Genomic DNA, 18,639 nt, shown 5'->3' with positions numbered 1-18,639 from the left:
TCGCTGGAGGGTTGGGGAGGTCACTCCCACCAAAAACAGGCTCAAGGCACCTGGTCTCCCCTGTTCAAGACGTTCCACATAAACATCTTGGAGGCCATGGCGGTCCTTCTAACCCTAAAGAAGTTATCCCCGCCGCCCTCGATCCACATCCGTCTAACCCTAGACAACTCGGTGGTAGTTCGTTGTCTCAATCGCCAAGGCTCAAGATCGCCCCAGATAAATCAGGTGCTTCTCCCAATCTTCCGTCTGGCAGAGAAGAAGAAGTGGCACTTGTCTGCAGTTCACCTACAAGGATTCCGCAACGTGACAGCGGATGCTCTATCTCGGACAAACCCGATAGAGTCGGAATGGTCTCTAGACGCAAGATCGTTCTCCTTCATCTCTCACCAAGTCCCAGAACTTCAGATAGATCTCTTTGCAACGAGCGACAACAATCAACTTCCTCGGTATGTGGCCCCGTACGAGGACCCCAAAGCAGAAGCAGTGGATGCCATGTCACTGGATTGGAACAGATGGTCCAAGATCTACCTGTTCCCCCCCACCAACCTTCTGTTGAAAGTCCTCTCCAAACTGAGAACCTTCAAAGGGACAGCGGCCCTAGTGGCTCCCAAGTGGCCTCGGAGCAACTGGTACCCCCTGGTCCTGGAGCTGCAGCCCAAGCTGATCCCTCTCCCGGGCCCAGTTCTCTCTCAACAAGTACAGAAGTCGACTGTCTTCGCTTCATCATCGAAAATCAAGGACCTTCATCTCATGATTTTCTCTCCCTAGCCGCAAAGAAGAGGTTTGGGATCTCGAAGAAAAGTCTGGACTTCCTAGAGGAATACAAGACCGAATCCACAAGACGGCAATATGAATCATCCTGGAGGAAATGGGTCTCCTTCGTCAAGACAAAAAATCCTAAAGAAATCACGATTGATTTCTGCATGTCCTTCTTTATTCACCTTCATGGACAGGGATTAGCAGCCAATACGATATCAACCTGCAAATCGGCCTTGACCAGACCAATTCTATATGCTTTCCAAATTGATCTGTCCAGCGACATCTTCAACAAACTGCCGAAAGCATGTGCTCGCCTACGCCCAGCACCCCCACCGAAACCGATCTCCTGGTCACTAGACAAGGTGCTCCATTTCGCCTCCAACTTGGACAATGATTCATGCCCTCTCAAGGATCTGACTCAGAAAGTTATATTTCTCTTTGCTCTCGCTTCAGGAGCTCGAGTCAGCGAAATAGTGGCTTTATCAAGAGAGGATGGACACATCCTGTTTACCGATACAGGTGAAGTTACCCTCTCCCCTGATCCGACGTTTCTCGCCAAAAATGAATTACCCACCAAAAGATGGGGCCCTTGGAGAATATGCCCCCTGAAGGAGGATGCCTCTCTATGTCCAGTAGAGAGCCTCAAGGTCTATCTTCGCAGAACTTCAAACTTTGGTGGAGGCCAACTCTTCAAAGGAGAAACATCGGGCAGCGACCTGTCACTGAAACAATTAAGAGCGAAAATCACCTACTTCATTCGCAGAGCGGATCCTAACAGTACACCCGCTGGTCATGATCCTAGAAAAGTGGCATCATCTCTGAATTTCTTTCAGAGTATGGACTTTGAAAGCCTTAAAAACTTCACGGGTTGGAAGTCCTCGCGAGTTTTCTTTAAACATTATGCGAAACAAGTGCACGAAGTCAAACATTTTGTGGTAGCCGCAGGTAGTGTTATGAAACCTGCACCTAACTCTGCGTAGAACAGTGAGTTACTTGGGACTCTAACTCTTCGGGTGCCTATGTTGACCCTCGAGCGATTCATAGTGATGTCGAAAACACTTAGTGCTTTTATAACTGTTCTTATCCCAGGTGAAATGTCATAGTTGTCACACAAGTGCCGCATGCCCTGAGCATGACGTGTTTTTTAATCAAAGACTTGCGTTCCTCGAGAACGAGTGCCTACTAATAAACTTGAAATTCCTTTTCAGATTCAAGAGCAAGTCTTTATTACTATGTACATTATAATTACTGTAAATGAACTTTACTTATTGCTGTAAATTATTTAATTTCTGCATTTGTGAAATAAAATTTCTATTTTATTACCTGTGCGTCTCAATCAGCTCCTACTTACTATGAAATACATGCCTGTCATAGTTTTATTATTCCCCCTTTTCCTTATGGTTATGAAGAAATTAAGATGCTAACTCTTAATTTATATTCACTCTGATTATGTAAGGTTCCAACACGTATACTTACTTTTATTACCCGGGAGATGAACCATCACTCTCAATACACAGTGCCCAACCACCACTGGTCTAATTTTCAGAATGTTCCTATACAAATACCAAACATTCGGTTTCATCTCCAAGTTCTTCAAGTTCTTCTATCAGGATGAATAGCCCTTCAATACCACTTTGACGTCGGCATGGCCCATGGGAACTTCACTGCCAAGGGGGGCAGGATGCTTCTTCCCTATGGTCCTTTATCAAAGATTACTATGCTGTTTTGTCAATGCCTTGGCACTTACTATTAGGGGAAAATCTACCACGATACATTGATTCTCTGGTATTCTTCCATCAGGACGCCATGGCTTGAGCCCAAAAAACGGATTTTGAGCGAAGCGAAAAATCTATTTTTGGGTGAGATAGCCATGGCGTCCTGATGGACCCTCCCTGCTACTTCGTCCAGTTTTAGATCCCACCCTGTTCTACTGTATCATGGTGTTGGGCAAGCAACTGGCTTCAGGATGAAGACGGGCGTGACGTCATTTGAGCAATGGCGCCCGTTTGTTTACGTCTCGAGTATCAGTAGTAGCCACGAGTGAGATTGGCTGTGGAGCGGCTCCCAGCTATTCTCAACCCTTACACACCGAAGCATTAACTCTGTTCGGGGTGAAGATAGCTATGTGGCGCGTTCAGACATGCGTCCCCTGTTGATATACGATGTCTTAAAGGGAAACCTTTGGGATACTCGCTCCAGAAGTTAGAATTCTGTGATAACCTGTGGTTAAATTCTCTGGGAATATCTTAGTAGTTTTATACCCAAGGAAGCTACCAAAAAGGAACCTTCCATCAGGACGCCATGGCTATCTCACCCAAAAATAGATTTTTCGCTTCGCTCAAAATCCGTTTTATACGATGCTTGCTTCAAAATTTGAGCTTGCTGTAGTAACATCGATTATAATTCATCGTTCAATATGACGTTTGGTTAGATATTTATCAAAGAATAATCTCCGGGAAAGAGTAATTTCATCTATTTTATCATTGGAGAGTTCTAATGCCTATACGAGAGTTGCCATGACAACGTTAGTCGTGGGCGAGCATAGGTCTAGGCCTAGGTATACAGAGGGCTGGTTTTATCTACGTAAATATTCACACGTTTTCCTTTAAAAATAAGTAAATAAACAATGTACGTAATATTGCTATGAGTTAAATGATAACATGCAAAGCTTATTTTCTTGAAAACACGAACGTAGATCTTCAGATTTGAAAATAAATTACGTGAAAGTATTAGCAATTTGATGTGATTTCTTAAACGTTTTTATACTTGTTACAGAACCCATGACATTAATGTCTTCCTTAAAAAAATTCAACCTTTAAAGAATGCCATTATGAAAAAATAAATCGATCAATAATGATAAAAATAAGAGAGAGAGAGAGAGAGAGAGAGAGAGAGAGAGAGAGAGAGAGAGAGAGAGAGAGAGAGAGAGAGAGAGAGAGAGAGAGATCAAGCAAGTAATGGTCCGGTCCGATCTAGCTACATTATTCTACGCGCTTGGTTAAAACCTATTTGAATTCTCTCTCTCTCTCTCTCTCCCGGTCCGATCTAGCTACATTATTCTATGCGCTTGGTTAAAACCTATTTGAATTCTCTCTCTCTCTCTCTCTCTCTCTCTCTCTCTCTCTCTCTCTCTCTCTCTCTCTCTCTCTCTCTCTCAAGTAATGGTCCGGTCCCATCTAGCTACATTATTCTACGCGCTTGGTTAAAACCTACTTGAATTCTCTCTCTCTCTCTCTCTCTCTCTCTCTCTCTCTCTCTCTCTCTCTCTCTCTCTCTCTCTCTCTCTCTCTCATTTTTATCCTTATTGATCGATTTATTTTTTTCATAATGGCATTCTTTAAAGTTTGAATTATACGATGATAATATTAATAACAGAATCTCCAACATATTCTCCAACACTTACAAATCTATCTTCAATACCCAGCTAGTGCCTTTTTTTCCCTCCAACACTACAATATCTTTCAACACTCTCTTTCTCTACGCCACCAGTCTCCAACGAAAATCTCCAACATCCAATTTTCCTGCAGCATTTCCCGGGACCATTTTCTCCAACAATTTAATTTCCATCAATCTCCAACAGCCAATCTGTATTAGATAATGGCTTCATGTTTGTGTCTATGTATGTGTGTGCGTTATACATCAACAATAAACAGTTTCTACTCCAATGCAGGACATAGGCCTCAGACATGTCCTTGGTCATGCCTGGTATTTGGCCATTATCATCACCACACTGGCCTCTGTGGATTGATGATGGTGGGAGACTTTAGTCTGATCGCTCACAGCAAACCTACCTAGAATGGGTGGCCCTGCCTAGTACATCCTTGCTTGATCATGGCGATATGCAAATCCTTTCACTACATATCTTAGAGGAAAATAAAAGAAATAGAATACTGTTTGAATAGAAGTTAAAACGTATGTATAGTAATAATAGAATTAACTGAGGAAATACGATATTAAGAAAAAGCAAAATGAGAATATGATTCAACTATAGGGAGATAAGCTGGAGGGACTAGTGTGTGTTGGAGTGGGGTAGATTGGGAGCTGTCGGTCAGTGGGAATGAAGTAGCGAGGGTGACTTTACATACGGGATTTGTTGATGCATTGTGGGTAAAACAGACGTTCAGTTGCTTATCCCTATTTCTTTCCTTGCTGTCGTACTTAATCGATTTACAAAATGACATTTTTAATACGCCATTAGTCTATATTATGTCAATTTTGCAAATATAATATATGAAAAATTCGTATTTAAAGAAAACTCAAGGTGAAAATATTTGGATGTAAAAGCATATATTGTTTTTATATTAGGCTACTCCTGGTGATAAAAATACACAACTTAGATTATATCATATTTTACTCGTTTCTTTTTAATATTACCCACAGTAATCTCTAAAATTTCCTCAATTTGATTTAGATTTTATCTGTTAAATTGCATTTTTATCTTCGGCCAAAGCCATTTAGAGTAGATATTTCGTCTTGCTTATTGAATGTTCTGGAAATTAAAGTCGATTTTCCCTAAAAGTGTCTCGGTCCTTCCTCCGTTTTTACCAAAGTCGCTTCAACGCTTTTCCATTCAACAGCCTGACCTAACCTAATTGCATAAATAAAGAAAAAAATTGGGCCTCATTTAGGCGTCATTGTCAACGCGCTAAGTTCAAATGAGTATTTTAACTTGTTCTTGAGCCCGGTAATGAGTTCTTAACTCACTTGATTTCCAGTGGCCAAAAGGTCGCGTATGCTCTTGCAATGTGTTAGTGGCTAATAGCTATCCTGCTTTCACTTGATTACTCAAAAATTACAAATCCATGCCATTACCTTTCATTAATGACGTTGAAAATGGGAATGAATTAAAACGAAAAGAATATATATTTTTTATCAGTAGATACTCTTTTTATTCCTTGTTGTGGGCTATCAGTCAGTAAAGAATTGTGCCTAGGCTAAACCAGGACATTTCTAGAAACTGTTTATGCTTTATTCAATTTGAAACAGTCATTTATGAGGGAAAATATTGAATACTCTCACAGAGGTATTTTTCAATCGTTTGATGAAAAGTAAATCATTACTCAAATGAATGTAATAATACAGCCCTTTCCCAAGCACACTCATGATCAAAAACGCGCATTTTCACAAACACACATACGCACAAACATTGTACAAGCGTCTGTTGATGTCCTTGAGGCATTTCACTCCTCTGGCGGAATTATTCTCGTGTCCTTGATGTACTCATGCGCTTGCTTCACTTCTCTCTGGTTGAATTATTTTCCGAGTTATTTTGGTGCACTTTCAGAGTACCCTCGGGCACAAACCACCCGTGAAGGCACTTAGGAACTGGGCCTGGTGCCACGAATTCCACCCTGGCCCTCATGGTGAAAGTGGCAGCGTCGAGAATGACCATGCAAACTTGGTTGTCAAGACCTTTGGCCCTCAGAAGTGCAGAAAGAACTACTCCATCATCCTCATTCTGGAAACGAAATGAATATAAAGAAACAATAATAATAATAATAATAATAATAATAATAATAATGATAATAATAATAATGATAATGATAATATTAATGATAATAATAACAATAATAATAATGATAATAGTAATAATAATAATATCAACAACAACAACAACAACAATAATAATAATAATGATAATAATAGATAATAATAATAATAGTAATAATAATCTTCCCTATATATTATACAGCAAGTGTCTGGACACACACACACACACACACACATATATATATATATATATATATATATCCTGTCACTCTCAGAAGGGAGAGTTAATAGTCATACCGTGTGAAAAGTGGTACCCCAGGAGGTACACTCGGAAACCACACTCTCCCACAAATTGCAAAAACAGCTGGTTGTACCATGGTTGTATTTAGGAAATGGGGAGGGGGTAGGAAGGGTTGAATCTCTGTGTGCGTGTGTGTATATATATAAATATTTAGATGTATTTTTAAACGGCTCTGGTACAATAATAATAATAATAATAATAATAATAATAATAATAATAATAATAATAATAATAATAGATAAATGAAGTAATAACAGATTGTAGGTAAATGTTTTTTATTCATTTTTTTTTTTTTTTTTTGAGTCATCAGTAGGCCCTGAACTGCTTGAACTTACGGACTGAATTAAATTTTCCTTTACTTCGATTAATACCTTTGATTTAATCACAGTGCAAGTGTATCTTCTATAATCATGTTTTATGCAATCATGGACATTACCTTTATGTATACTAATAGGATTGAATTTTGAGGATTAAACAAAATGGAACAACTATCGAATGGAAGCATTCAGGTATATTCACATACTGTTTCTTAATTTCATCCAAAATGTTTGGTGAAAACTGTATATATCTGTATGTATGTATGTATGTTTGTATGTATGTATATATACATACATATTTATATATATATATATATATATATAGAGAGAGAGAGAGAGAGAGAGAGAGAGAGAGAGAGACGGGGTTGTTGGCAGTTAAGGGCAAAAAGCTTTTCGAAAGTTAAGTATATGTATATATTTTACATATACAGTATATATATACATATATATATATACATATATATATACATATATATATATATATATATATATGAATATATACAGAGAGAGAGAGAGAGAGAGAGAGAGAGAGAGAGAGCCAAAACAATTTCGGAAGTGAAGTGCATTAAGAGGTAAAGACAGAGGTACACCCAATTGTTCTTGTGTGTCCGGAGGTTTGGGTGTTCCGAGGTATAACTTATGACAACAAGTTGCTTGTATAAAGAAATGGGAAGTGCAGAGAAGGACTGACACAAATTTACTGGAAATAAGGACTAAACATCAAAATTGAATAAAGGTGTAAATCATTAAAATACGAGACAAACAAATCATATGTAAATAATAAATTGTATTATTTAGTAAACGTTAATTTTGTTTGCATTGTGACTTTTCATTCTTTAGAAGTAAGCAAAAAACGAGTATAGGAAATATCCACATAATATTGAGAGTCTATCCCACAATTAATATTCCATATAGTTTGCTTATAACACTCATATACTAAATAAAAAAAAATACGACAAGAAAGAGATTAATATTCCACGTGATCCTCGAAAGAGCGTGACCCATGTTGGTACCAGGCCATATTGAGCCAGTAATAACAAATAAACAAACAAATAAACATAATCTTCATTTAATGTTACCTTGGCTAGAGGATGTGGCACGAAGACCGGTTCCGAAGGATAAATGTTGTCTTCACTCCATTCCAGGTGAGTTTTGTTTACGACGTCCACCTTCACCAACTGGAAATATTTATTCTATTGTTGTTACTGCTATTGAAATATTTTATTTTTCCTTGTTTCCTTTCCACACTGGGCTATTTTCCCTGTTGGGTCCCCAGGGCTTTTAGCATCCTGCTTTTCCAACTAGGGTTGTAGTTTAGAAAGTAATAATAATAATAATAATAATAATAATAATAATAATAATAATAATAATAATAATAATAATAATAGTAATAATAATAATAATGATAATAATAATGTAGTCATTGTTGATCAATGAGTTTACCCATGAAAGGTAGATTGACATTTGGAAAGGAAATAATAATAATAATAATAATAATAATAATAATAATAATAATAATAATAATAATAATAATAATAATAATTATAATAATATTAATAATTCTCATTAAGCATAAAAATCGAGATAATTCTAAAAGATAATTTTATTATTCAAATTGAAAAATTAAACCACTCGAAATCAGACGTGCGAGACCCAAGCTTAAAGTTATTTTTAGTTTTTTAATTTGACCAAAGTGACAGATATTGCAACTCAAATTCTTATAATGAAGAATACCAGGATTAATAGGGTACGCTACTAGTCCTGGAAGAATGCCATCAATATTGAAAATGACCCCAAAGACAAAAAATAATTAATAGTTGACTGACTGTGCCGGGATTTGGGTGGTCCACGTCGCTACAGATGGCGTAGAAATACTGGTAAGGTCGACCGTTGTGTTTTTCGTAATGAATGCGAGGTACCTGTCACGGCAAAGGAAAACAATCTTCATTAATATTAGCACTATATATATTGTATTCTTATATGTAGAACATAAGCACACCCATACGCATATATACAGAATATATATACTGTATACACATACACACACACATATATATATATAAATATATATATGTATATATATATATATATATATAAACACGTATATATGCATATATATATATATTTATATATATATATATATATGGATATATATATATATATATATATAAATACATACATATATATATACATATATATATATATATTTCATATATATTATATATATATATATATACAGTATATATATTATATATATATATCAAATCTTAATTTACGAAAGGAAAATGAACTGGGAATAAAGCATAATATTAGATCACGAAAAGCAATGAGCATTGCAAAATCTAAACTTATGTCCAGGAAAGAGAGAGAGAGAGAGAGAGAGAGAGAGAGAGAGAGAATTTACTTTATGTTCTATATACCTCACAGCCGATATCTGCCAGCAATTCCGGCGTCAAGTACATGACGTTCTTCTTGAGCCATCGACCCTGGCACTTGGTGTCAGGGAGAGTGACCAAGTTTGTGCCGACGCTGGCGTCACTGTTCGGTCTCAGGGGGATCACCCATCTCTTTGGTCTTCCTCTGAACATCCTGGCGTAGGATGGATCGTAGGATGCATTCTGAAGAAGAAGAATAACACAAGATTATGAGAAATTATCCTGTACCGCTAAATTTTGATTAGTTTAAAGGTCACTCATGATTGGCAATATATACATATAAACGGCACTAAAGTCCCTCTCAACCCAAGCTAAAACCCGGGAGGGCCAGGCAATGGCAGTTGATGACTTAGCAGGTAGACCTATAGTCTCCTATGGGCTTCCCTTAACGTCCCATCCTTAGCTCACAAGGATTGTGAGGTTGTAGACACTACAATAAACTATCGAGCTTGAGCATGTCTCGAACCCCAGACCAACAGTTCGCTAGGAAGGGACGTTTCCAATAGACAGAATATTTCAAACTTTCATTGGTTCTTTAATTTTCAGTATAGCACCTCATCTCAAGAGTCCATTAGCTGATACTAATCTGAATTATAAGTTCAATAAAGCCAGCTGTTTATACCCGGCCCGAGGCTAAAACATTATTTCGGGTGTTATTCATCTATACAGTACTTCGTCTCAAAAGTCCAATAGCAGCTACTTATCTGAGTTGTAAGTTTAATCAAATCATCCGGTTATACTTAATGCTAAAACATTTTATTTTCGTTTTAGGCAGTTAAACCCTCACCTTTAGAGCCTCGACATACATGCAGTGAAGCATCTCAGCGTTCTTGTAAGTGGCAATGTCCAGGACGATGTGACCTTTGTCCTCGTAGGCATTGATGGTGTGCAGGAAGAAGAATGTCTCCGTCACGTACTGGGTGGATATCGTCGCTCCCGTGTCCCTCCGGATGACGTGGATCTTTGTCTGAAATGACGGCTTGGTGTTCATACAGAATCGCCGATAGAGAATGTCTAAATTTGGTTTCATGAGCCATTTTTGAAGTTAGGTTTATGACCAATTGGTATCAGCTCCAAAAATTTAGCATGATATGCTATATATATATATATATATTTATATATATATATATATATATATACATGAATATATATATATATATATATATATAAATATGTATATATACATATACACACACACACACACACATATATATATATATATATATACATATATATATATATATATATATAGTATTATATACAGTAAGTAAGTATGTATATGAGTTCGTATGTATGTATGTATGTATGCAGGTACGCATGTGCATATGTCCTTCTCTAGTACACAAAATGATCTGTTACGAATACCCTTATAGCCTCCTTGTCCATAAGAGATTATATAATATTGATAAAATATTTAGTCTAGTAATAAATTGCATTTCAAACCGAAAAAGAAATTCGCAGCATAACCAAAGGGGGAGAGAGAGAGAGAGAGAGAGAGAGAGAGAGAGAAAATGGGGCAAAAGATCAACTAACCTCTTTTTCATGCCACTCGAGAGCATCTATGAGGGCGTCCTGCCGGAGGACGACCTTGAGGATTTTGGGAACGGACACGACAAGGGGCTGTTCAATGATCACCCAGTAGTTCTCGGTCATGGAGAAGGAATGCATGTAGCACGGGTTCAGACGCCATCTCGCCCCCACCGAACCCACGATTTTGGGCCTGGTCGAACGGGCTCTTGATGTTACCTGGGAAGGTTGAAGTCTTAGATTCTCTCTCTCTCTCTCTCTCTCTCTCTCTCTCTCTCTATACGTCTAACACAGTTATATTACACCAATAGAATCAATTTCAAATTCAGAATTTATATTTGCCGTATTTCTCTCTCTCTCTCTCTCTCTCTCTCTCTCTCTCTCTCTCTCTCTATATATATATATATATATACATATATATATATATATATATATATGTATATATATATATATATATATATATACACGTCTAACAAAGTTGTTACACCAATAGCTTCTTTTTTTAATTGAATAAAATCAAGGTTTATGAAAAAATTTAAGGGAGTCACTAATGAGTCATGCATTACTTCAATACTAAATTTTGGTTTGAGAATATACTTATGTATATCAGTGGTTCAGATATCTTTCTCTCATTCCAAAAAGGAAACCCACATTTGAAAAGACTCATCAACTATGAACATGTAAAGATTAGTACCCTCCTACCTTTAAACACTACAAGCAAACATGCAATGTGAGGAACTTAAATTCATTGACTCCAAGTAGAAAAGTAGAAAAAGATTAATTGAATTCGAATTTAAGTTTCACTGACATTTCCTATCAATAACAAAAAATTGTCCCGATAAACAAACAAGAATCTAACCTCTCTTATCAGCCTTTGGATTCGGGAATTTACAAATGTGATATTTTGGACCGAGTGGACCAACTCCTTGGCCTATGTTGTAGACTGTACCATCTCTGTCGATGTGTGGATGAGCCGTGTGTGTTAGCACTGCCAGGTATTTCGTCAAGTCAACCTAATAAAAATAAATAGAGTATTGTTATAAATTCTCCTTATTTATACCAACTTCAAACAGATATTACTACCAAGTGAAAGGTTTATAAATGTCAATATAATTCATTTTTATTCAGATATAAGGAGATTAATTGCTTTAACGTTCAGTACCTAATATTTAAAAGTCGCTTAACGATTAAGTATTTCTCAGAATTATAAATATAATCTTATAGAGAAACATCTATTGAAGGTATATAATTCTAAATATGACATTATTTTCTGACAACAGCACCAAATATAAAACAGATTACTTCCAGCCCAGCCTCTCTCTCTCTCTCTCTCTCTCTCTCTCTCTCTCTCTCTCTCTCACCTTTTCGTGGGGTATCAAGGGTCTCAGGGTCCACCCGGAGGATGAAGGGCGTTTCCGTAAGGGCGTAGAGACCATCCCCGTAAGGGTAGAGGCTGATTTGAGCGTTGTCTGTGAAGTGTTCTTCGAAGTCGAATTTGCTGGCAATGCTATTGGAAAAAGAACTTGGGTTATGATAACAACAACAACAACAATAATAATAATAAAAAAAAAAAAAATAATAATAATAATAATAATAATAATAATAATAATAATAATAATAATAATAATAATAATAATAATGATGATGATTATGATAATAACAAAATAATAATAATAATAATAACAATAATAATAATAATAATAATAATAATAATAATAATAATAATAATAATAATAATGATGATGAAAACAACAACAACAAAAAGAAGAAGCACATGAAGACGAGAGAGAGAGAGAGAGAGAGAGAGAGAGAGAGAGAGAAGCTCATTTGATCTGATTTTGATGGCTGTAGTTAACCTTTTTTTTGTAGGAGTAACTCCAGAATTATAGAGATGCTGTCTATATTACATCTGTCTATCTATCTATCTATCTATCTATCTCTCTATCTATCTATCTAAGAATATTTTTCCAAGTTTCCACATGCAAACAAATATATTTACATATATAGAAAGACAAAGGTAGAAATGTTTGTGATACTTATTATTTGTTTTTGTTTACCAATTTAAAAAATACAGTTGCCTGCTCTATAATAAAACAAACAATATTCGTAGACTAAGTATTAGTGTAGGTATATTCAACTGCTCAATTTATCTGCCTTTCTTGTTTGTGTCAACCGAATGCTATCAAGATGTATCAAAATCGAGAAATAGATGGATTAAACTAATACTAAGTATTGATACACCATAAAATGTAATCCAAATATATGGTTATTTTTTATTGAATTAAAGTGATTATATAAATTATAACAACAACAACAACAACAGCAACAACAACAACAACAACAACAATAATAATAATAATGATAATTATTATTATTATTATTATTATTATTATTATTATTATTATTATCATTATTATCATTATTGACTTGTATAAAGTTTACAGTTCCCTTTTGGTAAAGTGTGGTTCGGTTCTCAGAATGAAGTACTACTACTACTACTACTACTACTACTACTACTAATGACAATAATAATAATAATAATAATAATAATAATAATAATAATAATAATAATTATAATATAAGATCACTCACTTTTGAAGGATAGTTTTGCACGGGTCAGGATGCGCGCGCGTCCCAAAGTAGTTTACGACAATCCTCTGTGCTTTTGTGTCTTTCAGGTAACTGCTGCTCCTTAGGAATTTGTTTTGGTAGGTCACCTTACCTCTTTTGAAGTGGAAATCTAGCAAGAGAAAAAGAAAGCTTTATTCTCTCTCTCTCTCTCTCTCTCTCTCTCTCTCTCTCTCTCTCTCTCTCTCTCTCTATTCCTTCGACCATAAGAAATCAGAGATAGAAAATGAATATATTTAGCAGAATGGTTTTGGAAGCATAATACTATCTCAGAAGAAGTCCAGAGACAGTTTTGATATTCAATTAAACCTCTATAAATATGTAAACACATTCATGCCTACTAAAATACAACTTTAACATTGAATATGTAAAATAATTAGGGGTAATACACAATCGGGTTGTGGTGGATTATGTGGTAACGTCCCAGACTGGTGATTTCGAGACTCGGGTTCGAGTACAGCCTAAACACGTTAGTTCCTTTGGTCGCTGCCTCCTCACCATCCTTCTAAGGCAAGAATGGGGATTTTGGTGGAGCTTATAAATCTATCTGCTGAGTCATCAGCAGCCATAGCCTGGCTCTACTTGGTCTTAGATTGGGTGGAGAAGGGTTTGGACGCTTATCGTAATCTATATGGTCAGTATCTAGGGCACTGTCCTTCTTAACAGGACAATGTCACTGTCCCTTGCCTCTCCCATTCATGAACGGCCTTTAAACAATACCTCATACAACGCAAAGGCTGATAGCATGTCGCAACTGCAACCGATAAAGAAGGGGCCAATATAAACTAATGATAATAGCAAGAATAACTAAATAAACCGATAATTGTAGTAGAAATAAAAGGTCTGTGGATAATCGTCTTGCACACCCTACCTGTGCAACAGAGCAGAGCCGTCGAAAAGGTGATTGTACTTCTGGTCTCCTACTTCTAATCTCCCGGGGCCGTTTCTGATCAACGTCCCGGTAATCCAATGGGGAACTTGTCCTTAAAATGAGAAATGTTTATTTAATATTAGTTTATATATGTATGTATGTATATATATATATATATATATACACTGTGTATATATGTATGTACATATAATTTCATTTGCAGTGTATATATATATATATATATATACACTGTGTATATATGTATGTACATATAATTTCATTTGCAGTGTATATATATATATATATATATATGCATATATATATGTATATATATATATATATATATACTGTGTATATATGTATGTACATATAATTATATTTACAGTAATATATATATATATATATATATACTGGGTATCATTGCAAATTTTCAGGAATGGTAGAATCGAAACATAAAATAAAGAATATTGTTTACCGTCGACAAAGTAATAACACATATAAACTGTCATTATAATTAAAGTACGATGAAGAGAGAATGCTGATAAAGGTTTTTTAAGAGATAAAAAAGTAATATAAAAAAATTAAAAAAGTTCATATCATATCTTACCTATATGTGTGCCAGATAACGGTTCTGTGACCTCTTCTTTGCATGACCTTAGCCAGATAGTGGCATCACAATTCGGGTAGTAATTGACCCTCCCGTCTTCCTCTACAACTGGCCCTAGTTGACATATAGGAAAAAAATATATACATAGATTTCCAGTAATGAATTCGCCTCTGTATAGAACATTACCATTAGTTACATATCAATGGTTGCAAATAAGGGCAGAACATTATCTACTGTGATTTATAAGAATCCAGTTATTTATAATTGGTGTTATAATTAGAGTACTATTGAAGAAACTATTTTTGACCTGTTATTTTCCCTAATGGAGCCCTCGGGCCTATAGTATCCATCTTTTCCAACTAAGGTTGTAGCTTAACAAGTAATAATGATAATAATAACAACAACAACAACAACAACAACAACAACAACAACAACAACAACAATAATAATAATAATAATAATAATAATAATAATAATAATAATAATAATAATAATAATAATAATAATATTACAATTTATGGGAGATAGTCTCCGCGAGAATTTGAACCCATTTTCTATAATTCAACGCAATGATCAATTGCAAAGTGTAACTAAACTAAGGGTGAGAGACCCAACTAAAAATGTTGAAATGAAATTTTTGGTTAAAATAATTGTAATATGAAATTCTGTTTTGTTAAATGGATGAATGCAAACAGCACACGTATGAATATTCGTATGCGATTGTTTTACTAAATGCATAAGCCAATTACGTACTGTACAGTAATACACTATGAAATATAATCTACATTTTAGTAAGAATTTGGTTTTAGATATCTAAAAAGGTAACTTAATTAGCTCCTTAAAAATTAAAAAATGACAAAGAATTAGCAGATTTTAGATAAAATATTATTAAAAATGGAAATAGCCGTAAATACTATAAAAAAATGGAGATATTTTGAAGGATAAAATCAGATAAAGAGGATAACTGAATTCATAGGATGAAATATTGATATTATGGGAAAACCAGAAAAAGCTGCATTTCATTGAATATTTCTTGGTGATTACAAAACTGGGGACGTCAATTTTCATGCTTCATATCTCCTGACCTAATTAGCGATATATTTTCTAAATACAACAATATGAATAATAGGGAGATTATATTTTAATGTAATTTTATGTCGTGTCTATGCATATTATTATTGACTAATTCATTAGAAATTTCTTAAAAGGAGTTTAACCTTACAGTTTTCACCGGTGTATTTAACCGAAACCTTTTCACATTTTTATACAATCCCGCGTTATTCTTGGCCTCTCTTGCTGGGAATAGTAAATTACTTAACAGTTGAACCAATCTCTTCCAAACTCGACAAGAAGCAATATTCCATATAAAAGATTATGCAGTCACAATAAGAATCCCTGTTCCTGTTAATTTCTTCAACTATAAGGCAAGCACGATCAATACAATTATCATTATTTTTCATGCTGTCAGTAACTCAGTTTGATGACACTGCTTGGTTGTTCTTATTGCTTTCAAGTGAAAGGGGGATTAAAGAGATTTTTTTTATCATCGGTAAAGAAAAAAGGTCTACGTTAAGAAGCTAGTCAAAATTTGGGTGGCTAATCTAAATATATACATACATTCAGACCTCTTAGATGAAATTAGAAAAGATATTTACAAACGAAAGATTGATTATTGATATTTGTTATTTGGCTAAGCTAGTATTGGGACAGGAGTGGATACAATCATCTGAAAATGAGTCCTACTGACATTTATATTCAAAATGATCATTCATTTAATCCTTTTGTACTTTTAGTATACCAAAGAAACGAAAATTCCGTCAGTAGTTCATAAAAAACAACAACAGTACCACTAATTGTATCATTGTATGTAAGGACATTTGAAACCTTTCAATAATTAGTTCTAGAAATATTAGAAGATAATTAATCTAATGGATTCTTGTGTAAATAGATAATAAATCATAACAGATTAGTTACTACCTTATTCATGATTTAATCCCACTAGAATTTGCTTTCCACTCATTGACATCCTTGCATATTTAGCAAACAAAGAATTCATTTTGCTTTGAAACTGTCGCAAAAGTCCAAATGAAGCATTCATATCCATAGAAATATGCATTACATCTCATCTCCAATTATACTCTCTAATTTCAGTTCTAATCTTTTGCTAACAAACATTCTGGAGATTACCTTGGGCTTGTGATTTTTTCGCTGTCGTACTTTGCAAGTTGACGGTTCTGTGTTGTGGACATGTGAAACCCAAACCCATAGTGTTTTGAAGATTCTTATTCTGACATGTCACATCTTCTTCATTCCCGCAGTGGTAGGAATAGGAAAGGTGTTTATTGGTGCAGGTATTGCAACACCTGTCATTTCTCTCGGGACAACTATCGCATTGATACTGGTGACCGGAAGTTCCATAGCTGGTACTTCCGATAACGTTATGATATGCGTTACATAGTCCCGAATCGTAAGAGTTACTGAAATTCCGGTGTCCATCTAATAAGAAGTCAAGTTTCTTCTGATCGGATACATGCACGGAGTTTCTGGTTTCACTCTGCCAGTGCAAAGGACTTGACATGTGGCTCACTGACCTTCTTATGGAGGTGGCACTATCTCGGGGCCGTTTATTTTCTCTATTCGGGGTGCCACAGAGACTCGAATATCCTGCGGCACTGAGATGCCGTCTGCTTCCGTACGGACTGTCATGATAACTCCTCCTGTGCGGCGAATTTCGATTGATCTTTTGTTCCAAAGAGTGCCTGAGCTTCGATATCTCCACGCTGTGACGCTTCATTTCCTCTGTCTGCGATACGCGAGCTTCCGTGCTGCTTGCAATTAGATTTGGAGAGGTCTTTTTGGGGCGCAATTTCACCACCTGATTTAAAATCTGTGTATCATGCTTGGGAAAAGGCTTTTCTGCAGAGTTATCAGGGTTAAGAATATGTTCTTCATCACACGTAGTCCTACGAAGAGGAGGAGGGGCGGTCATTTGCAATGTGACATTATTCTGACCTGATACACTGATGGTGTACTCCAGTTCGGACGTGTCTGAATCATCGCTATCCATGCAGGCCCTCCTTTTAGGAGCTCCAATCCTGATACTGGTTATCATGGGCCCTTGGAAAGAAGGGTTTCTAGAGAGTTTTATTTTGGGTTTAGAATCCCCCGATGAAGATTCAATGACGAGGGAACTGACATCATTGCCATTCTGATTTAGTGTTGGCGAAGTTTCGTCTAAGATTGTAGACCTATTTGCGTTTCCATCTACGTCACCCGAGACTGTAGACTTGTTCAAGTTTCCATCCACGTCATTCAAGGCTGTAGACTTATTCATGTCTCCATCTACGTCATCTCCCTCCGTAGATCCTTCTGACAGGTCCGGTTCTACCTCATACTGACCAGAATCCGAGCTGTCACACTGAATATTCCCCGAGGGAGAAATTTGAGTGTCTCTAGCTATATTTACTACCTCGCCTGTCTGGAAGGATTCACAGAGAGTTGCGTCACCGAGACTGATGCTAACTTCCAAATCCATCTTGCCTGGAAGCCTTCTCTTACTTCCAGACTCTCACTGAGCAAGAAGAAGAAGAAAGGTAAGATCACGGCAACAGCATCTATCTCCTCGAGAGATGAATGCTTTGGCACGTCTAGGGAAGGCTGGTGTTGAATTCCCACAAGCCTGTAACAAAGAAAAACAATAAAGG

The 18,639-nt window shown here is 35.9% G+C and overlaps 1 protein-coding gene across 1 annotated transcript in view; it reads right to left on the bottom strand.

Annotated features, from left to right (window-relative positions):
• Positions 1-5,622: 5,622 nt before the first annotated feature.
• Positions 5,623-18,639, bottom strand: part of LOC137657577 (carotenoid isomerooxygenase-like) — a 26,480-nt gene continuing 13,463 nt past the window's right edge. The window contains 14 exon segments of the mRNA XM_068391913.1: positions 5,623-6,217; positions 7,947-8,045; positions 8,694-8,786; positions 9,288-9,485; positions 10,090-10,269; positions 10,836-11,015; positions 11,017-11,048; positions 11,689-11,842; positions 12,191-12,199; positions 12,201-12,336; positions 13,422-13,569; positions 14,324-14,440; positions 14,936-15,049; positions 17,123-18,614. Coding sequence (XP_068248014.1) covers positions 5,993-6,217; positions 7,947-8,045; positions 8,694-8,786; positions 9,288-9,485; positions 10,090-10,269; positions 10,836-11,015; positions 11,017-11,048; positions 11,689-11,842; positions 12,191-12,199; positions 12,201-12,336; positions 13,422-13,569; positions 14,324-14,440; positions 14,936-15,049; positions 17,123-18,470 — 3,033 coding nt within the window. The 5' untranslated portion in view covers positions 18,471-18,614 and the 3' untranslated portion in view covers positions 5,623-5,992.

This window comes from Palaemon carinicauda, chromosome 18 (genome assembly GCF_036898095.1).
Source record: "Palaemon carinicauda isolate YSFRI2023 chromosome 18, ASM3689809v2, whole genome shotgun sequence".
NCBI lineage: Eukaryota > Metazoa > Arthropoda > Malacostraca > Decapoda > Palaemonidae > Palaemon > Palaemon carinicauda.
The sequence above is the reverse complement of the archived record's forward strand: the minus strand, read 5'-3'. Positions and strand labels throughout refer to the sequence as shown.